General features: G+C 43.2%; 1 protein-coding gene across 1 annotated transcript; it reads left to right on the forward strand.

The window, feature by feature from the left end:
* Positions 1–117: 117 nt before the first annotated feature.
* Positions 118–6,036, forward strand: riok3 (RIO kinase 3 (yeast)). The gene is made up of 13 exons (XM_086066595.1): positions 118–448; positions 1,105–1,226; positions 1,400–1,542; positions 1,742–1,849; positions 1,967–2,076; positions 2,158–2,301; positions 2,382–2,509; positions 2,597–2,779; positions 3,857–4,016; positions 4,135–4,215; positions 4,940–5,029; positions 5,098–5,211; positions 5,290–6,036. The coding sequence occupies exons 1-13, from the start codon at positions 413–415 to the stop codon at positions 5,416–5,418; spliced, it is 1,548 nt and encodes a 515-aa protein (XP_085922721.1). The 5' UTR covers positions 118–412; the 3' UTR covers positions 5,419–6,036.
* Positions 6,037–7,341: the final 1,305 nt, after the last annotated feature.

Here is a 7,341-nt window from a genome sequence, read left to right on the forward strand (position 1 = left end):
CTATCTGATATTTGGTCGTTCAAATTCTTAAATCACTTGCATCGTATTGATTTTTGTTTTATTTTGTGGAAAATACCGAACACGGGTTTACTGACGTCATCGCAATGCATTTTATCGTGAAAGTTTCAGACCTGACGGTGACGCTTTTCCGGTTGTTCCAAGGTTCTTTTCATACGCAAAACACGTTCAACTCACTTGTTCATTTACGACACATCTGTTCGCTGTAACCTGAGTTAGTTCAAATCGTCTGCTAGGTGTCGACGTGTGTTTTACAAGATTTAAGTTTGCTTGTCACGTCTTGTTCAGTTCGTTTGTCGTGTTCTTATTTTACTTTTTATCGGCCTACTTAGCTTACTACTTAGCCACTTAATTTCGCAGTGAGCCACCCCTCAGTCAAATCGCTCATCAAATCATGGATCAAAGTGGAGTCACTGCTCACAAGCCAAAGGTAAGCCTGTCTTACATTTGAATTTGTAGTTTACTCTTATATTGTGTGTTACTGGGTGTTTGCCTGTTAGCCCTTTAAAAAGGAAACTTTATGTGAACCAACCGTTGACAAATTGTAGCCAATATGGCCTCCGTGGATGACGTCACCTTTATTTTTAGCGCTTGGTAACTGTACGACGTTGACGAGGAAGTTTTAGTAAAGATTATATTTATGTAGCCAGAGTGTATAGTTAGCCTAAAGAGGAAAACCGATATGTTGGACATTTTTTGTCGACATTTTGTTGTTGCCTCTTGGTCAGTCAGTAATCAAACGTCACCAGAGGGCGTGGCTAAGGCCTGACATGTCCCAACTTGTTCCCCGACCGACAGCTGATAAAGAATAAGCATGAAGATGAGTCACTTTAGCCGAGTCATTATGTCAAACAAAGCACACGCTCTTTTCAAAACTGTCAAGCTGAAAAAAAATCTGCTTGCTCCGGCCGTCGTTTGTGGACTTAATAAGATACAATGTGTATACACACACAGAATTTACCGTGACATTCAATAATGTGGATTAGCATTTCCTAAAAGAGATGACTGAAGCTGTAAATGTGCGGTGCGTGCTCGCCAATAGTTGTCTTTTCAAAGTCCTTAAATGTGGGGCTGTTTTTCCTCCAGAGCCCTTGGGGCGTGACGGCGGCGATGCCGGCCGTGTCGGCGTGCTCGCTGACCGATGTGATGAGCGAGCAGCTGGCCAGACAGTTGGAAGAAGAGAATCACAACTTAAGCAGCCTCACTGAGTGAGTTGGCGCGCGCGTCATACGTTACCGTAGAAATTGACACTCAGTCCATCGTAGACGCAATGCTTCCTTGATCGGCATTACCGGACATGCTGCATCGCTTAGCCGTTCAGTCAGCTATCTTAATGCTAAAGCGCGTCTTATGTTTACGACAATAAATGTCATTTGTTCAGCCCATCAGCTTTGTTGCTGAGCGACGACGCTGCGGACACGAACAGCGACTTGATGCTGGCTCAGATGCTTCAGATGCAGTATGACCGCGAGTCCGATGACCAGCTGCGTCGTGAGGAGAAGAAGTTCAACGGCGACAGTAAAGGTAGCAGCAAAACGCGGCCATATGCGACCATATTCCAATTTTGATTCCACATATGCAGTTTGCAGGTCCAAATGCACATTTCGCTTCAACTATGCTTTTTTTTGTTTTTCACTGAAAATCTACCGAACGAGCAAATAAAAATGAAAAAGTCTCCCTAAAGCGTGTGAAACTTTGCCACGTCAACTGCGTGTTTGTGTAGTGTCCATCTCCTTTGAGAACTACCGCAAGGTTCATCCTTACGAGGACAGCGACAGCTCTGAGGACGAGGTGGACTGGCAGGACACCAGGCATGACCCCTACAGGGCAGGTAACGCCACTGCACCGCCACAAATACCTCACGAGTAGACTACAGTTAATCACATTGCGTAGGTTTAAAAAAAATTTAAAAAAAAGAGTAAAATAAACATTTGTATTTCTTTGCCAGCCAAGCCCCAGACCACGCCCAGGAGAGGTTTTGCCGGGAAAGGCAAAAACATCACAACCAAACATGATGAGGTGACATGTGGCAGGAAGAACACAGCACGCATGGACAACGTATGACAGTAGCTCGCCAACACTTGACGTCAAGTGTTGCAAACAAAATGGAGTCATATGCGTGTATTTCTTGTTGTTTAGTTTGGTCCCGAGGTGCAAGTGGGTGACGGTCTGGGCATGGACCTGAAATTGTCCAATCAGGTGTTCAACTCCCTGAAGCAGCACTGCGCCAGCGAGCAGCGCCGAAGCGCCAGACTGCACGAAAAGAAAGAGCACTCCACGGCCGTGAGTCCCCTCCCGGGAACTGATAATGCACATTGACCCGACGTCGTGCGTCTAAATGCCCCCCCCCCCCCACACGGCAGGAGCAAGCGGTGGACCCCCGCACTCGCCTGCTGATGTACAAGATGGTCAACGCCGGCGTGCTGGAGAGCATCAACGGATGCATCAGCACCGGGAAAGAGTCGGTGGTCTTCCACGCCAACGGAGGAAGGTTAGACACCTTCACACGCACGCACGCACGCACGCACGCACGCACGCACGCAATATGAACGTGTTCAACATTTGTGTTTGTGCGCAGCCTGGACGAGAAGCCCGTCCCAGACGAGGTGGTCCTGAAGGTGTTCAAGACCACCCTGAACGAGTTCAAGAACCGAGACCGCTACATCAAAGACGACTATCGCTTCATCGACCGCTTCACCAAACTCAACCCTCGCAAGATTATTCGCTTGTGGGCCGAGAAGGAGATGCACAACCTCAGCAGGTCTCTCGCTAAACAACGATCGATCATATCATTTATTTCAATTTCTTAATTGGAACCTGAATTTGTTTTCAAAGTTTGAATTTCTCTTTTATTTTAATAGTATATTTATTATTATTATTATTATTAATATTATTATTACACAATATTATTATTATTATTAGGATTTTTATTTTATTTTATGACAACTTTGACATGTAAATATTTGAACATCTAAAAAACAAAAGTCTGTAAATCAAACTGTAATATCACAAAACTGCCACAAGAGGTCAGCCTCTGAATAAGCACAGGATGTCCAGCCAATCAAGTTACACCCCCACGAGTCATGTGACACTAAAACTGGAGGGATGGGTTGCCTTTGGGGGAAAAAAAAGAAGAGAGAAATTCAAACCCAGATTGACCATTTCACTGTCAACCATAACAAGGAAGCACTTTGGGAGTCGTTTGTGTGAAGCGTCTGACACGTGTTTAGTTACGAAACATTAGGGCACAACCGATTAATCGGTTGCCGATTTATAATCGGCCGATGATTGCCCTACAAACATCGGCCAAATGAGCCAAATGGCTGATTATTTTCCCCTTAAAACGTTATCAATGAAAACTATAAAGTTTCCGATGCTGTTTAAGTACCCCGAATGCACCATTTTGCTTGCGTAGCATTAGCAACTAGCAAGTGTGTAGCGTATGTTATTCTGTTGTCACTCAGCGTCCTTTAAGCTGTTTAATGACACCCCAGTTGGAGTTAACTGTCAAATTAAACACACAACGATAATAATTACTCCACTGTATATTTAAAAACAAAACATGCTTCGTTTTTAAAGCATCGCTAGCCTAGCGATGCTAAAAGGGCGGATCCAATTAAAATGCGAACAAGTTAGCATCGACTTTGGGAGTGTGGCACAAATTCTTCCCAAGCTGTGAAAAATGTGTTATTCAATCGCAACTTTCTTCTGTACTCACTTTAAGTGAGCACAGCGCCACACTGCCCCCAAGAGGCCAAAACACACAGAAAGTCAGTATTTGTTGAAAGCAAACTGTGGTGACAAATAGCGCTCGTATCACGCGCGTGTGCGTGCGCAGGATGAAGAAGGCGGAGATTCCGTGTCCGGATGCGGTGTTGCTGAGGAAACACATCCTGGTGATGTCGTTCATTGGACAAGATCACGTCCCCGCGCCCAAACTCAAGGACGTCGTGTTGAGCTCTGACGACATGAAGAACGCGTTCTACCAGGTCTTGCATGTATGTACACACGCGTGTGCACACACTCACCCACATAGACATGTGCATACTTATATATATATATATATATATATATATATATATATATATATGTGTTAATATTGAAGTTTGTGTGTAGTTGATGCAGACGCTGTATAAGAAGTGTCATCTGGTCCATGCTGACCTCAGTGAATACAACATGCTGTGGCATCAAGGAAAGGTAACTTTGTTTAAAAAAAAATGTTGCTTGGTATAATAAACAATGCCAGCAAATCAGAGGACCGTATTGTATGTACACGGAATTTTACGGTAAATTTTTTTTTTTTTTTTTTTGCCTTTCGCTCCTTGTTTAGATTTCTTCTTCTTCAGTTCTTCTCTCTTGATAAAACAACAACTACAGTCAAGGCACATTTATGCTTAATCTCTGCTAAATCAATTATTATTTCCTTATTTGAAAACCCGACCGAAAAGTATGATTTAATAAGTTCTTTCGCTGTAGGCATTTTGCGTACTTTTGAATTGTGACGTGGCACGAGTCGTTTCTGAATTTTGGTTTATTTGTCATAAATTTGTGAGTATTTTTCTCGCAAGTGTGCCACTTTATAATGTCGCAAATATTAGCATATTTTCTTGTAAATTTGTGACTTTTTGTCTCGTAAATATGTCACAAATATTTTGAGTTTTTTTTAAGTTTTTGCCCCCGTAAATTTGCCACATTATGTTGCAAATAATAGTAATAACAGAGTTTTTTCTCGTAAATTTGTGAGGTTTTTTTCTCGCAAGGTTGCCACTTTATAATGTCGCAAATATTTGAGTTTTTTTTTCTTGTAAATTTGCCAATTTTTATTGTTGCAAATTTAAAAAAAAATTTTTAATTAAATTTCTTTTTTCTTCCGTATCTTGATAAATCATCGGACTACTTCCTGTTTCCGTGTTTGCTGCAGGTGTGGTTGATCGACGTCAGTCAGTCGGTCGAGCCGACGCACCCTCACGGCCTGGAGTTCCTCTTCCGAGACTGCAGGAACGTTTCCACGGTAACAAACGCGCACTGTGGTCTCGGTGTGACACGCGTACACGCAACGTTTTGTATGTGCGCGCGCAGTTCTTCCAGAAGCGAGGGGTGACCGAGGCGCTGAGCATCTTCGAGCTTTTCAACGCCGTGTCGGGACTCGACATTCCCATGGATGCGGAGAATGAGGCGGAGTTTGTTGCCGAGGTAACACCAATTGCGCGATGACTTGTGGTATTCGTAGTGGGGGTTGAGCGACGACCCAAGTATTTTGCCGTGTTTCAGATCGTGGCGTTGGAGAAGAGGAACGAGGACCACGTGCAGCGGCGAGGAAAGAAAACCTTCGCCGCGGTGTCGCAAGATGATGATGAAGAGGAGTATGACCCTCCTTTCGAGGCGGACGCTGACGACTAGCCGAGCGTCCGCCCGTTCGCTCGCTCGCCCTCGCGTTCTCTCTCTCTCACTCGCCGCCCCGTTGACGGCGGCGTGACAGGAAAATGGCCCCGCCCACTGACCGCCCCCCGCTGGATGCTGCGGTGAGGAAGCTCATCTCGTCTTCTCGTCGAGGTTTTGCATACATTTGGGGGGGAAGCCGTGTGCTTTTTTTGTATGATGATAATGATGAAGACATGGAAGAAGTGCACGAGTCATTTGTGTGACAAACGGGAGTGAGTGCTCTTCTTTTATGCGTCAATCACATCTTTGGTTGACACTGGCAGACTTCCTGCCTCGTCCTCAAAATTGAAAATTAAAGATAGACACAAATGAAAAAAACATCCAGTGTGCTCGTGGCAATTCTTTAGTTAATGGTCACTCTAAGAAAAAAAAAAATATATATATATATATTTTTTTTTTTTTTTTTCATATTTTCTTAGTTATTGGGCCACTAATAATTTATTTTATTTTATTTTTATTACAATTACACACACCCTAGTTTTTATTAAATTGTTGTTCATAACCTGTAAAGAGGAAAATGTTAACAATTGATCTAGTGAAGTAAATTTGATTTCAATAAAGAAGCTTTCTCTCGTATTTTTTTTGCACAAACATCCATCTGCTCCAATCTCGTCTGTGGCGTGATATCCGCTATCCCGTCCGTCAAAGTGTGATGCAGAGTCCTCCATTGCCGGGAAGTCAAAAAACACCCATGAAAAGGAGCATAGCCAGGAAATCTTCTGTCTCCGCAGGATTAGTCTTGATCGGACCCGCCAGCTCTTGGGCAGAGTACAAATTGGATTGATGAGCAATATGTTGAATCATCGCATGTACAACATGTAGGGGTGCACATTGTATATTACACTTACAAATATTCACAAATGTTCTCACTACATTACTATTAAATGGGCTGAATTGTGGACCAGAAGTTTCTCAGTAAACTTTTTTTTTTTTTTTTACCCTCCAAATCCGAAGTTGTCGGCGGCGACGGGACATCACACTTGTTGCAGAGGACAAAAGTGGTATTGCAAGTGTGTTTTGATGTAGTTATTCAGCTTTTATAACCATTTTATTTCTTCTCAATTCAAATTCTGTAGTACATAACAACGCCCCAAGTGACTTATTTGCTTGGTCAATTATTGTTATTATTTTGTTATTATTCTCCCAACAGGTTTGGGTAATGTAATGTCCCGCTTGTCGCCACCATTGCTCATTAGCACCAAGCGAGGAGCCTCGTGGTATTGCTATGTTCCGGTAGATATGCTTGTTTTGGCCCAGTTTGCCAGTTTAGTACTCATTAATGAACAGTATTAATTTTTATAAATGGGGAAAACACGTGTCTCATAGTCAGTGCTAAGTTGCTAACGATGTGCCTGTTTGGGCCAGTAGAGGGCGCCAAAGAGCCAAGTTGTTGCTGTTTCTTGTGTGTCCAGCAGGGGGCCCTCGTGAAGGCAGGTGTGAGCCAGAGCAGAGGTGAGTTGTTGGAAAAGTTGTTTCTGAACTTTCCTTTCCTGAAGACGTTTGTTTTTCTATTTTTTCTGCCGCTGTTTTTTTTTGTCAGCGTACGTGCTTCAGATGAAGTTTAGTGTTTAAAGTCGGCACGAGCAGCTTACGCCTCAGGAGCTTAATTGATGTGTATTGATTATTTTATATTTCTCGTAGTTATCTCGAATATTTGACAAACCGCAATTTTGGACCTCTTTACCCGAATATCGACTTCATGTGTGGTCCTGGCGCCCAACCCCCCACAAAATAGTTTGAGCTGAATGGACAGAGACGAGTGGACCCCCCCAAACTACCATTCACTTACTCAGAAGCTAAAGCAAAAAAAAGTGTATGTCACAAAAGGGGAAAAAAAGACTTGAAACCCAAAATGTCGTAATACAATTATCATGTTCGTAA

The sequence above is a fragment of the Leptonotus elevatus genome, chromosome 21, assembly GCF_054856555.1.
Source record: "Leptonotus elevatus isolate MCC_2025b chromosome 21, RoL_Lele_1.0, whole genome shotgun sequence".
Lineage (NCBI taxonomy): Eukaryota > Metazoa > Chordata > Actinopteri > Syngnathiformes > Syngnathidae > Leptonotus > Leptonotus elevatus.

Excerpts from the sequence above, each read along its gene's own strand:
- riok3 (XM_086066595.1), top strand. The coding sequence starts at position 413 with ATGGATCAAAGTGGAGTCACTGCTCACAAGCCAAAG. Across the intron at positions 2,510-2,596 it reads TTCCACGCCAACGGAGGAAG|CCTGGACGAGAAGCCCGTCC; the intron begins GTTAGACACCTT and ends GTTTGTGCGCAG. Across the intron at positions 4,017-4,134 it reads CGTTCTACCAGGTCTTGCAT|TTGATGCAGACGCTGTATAA; the intron begins GTATGTACACAC and ends GTTTGTGTGTAG.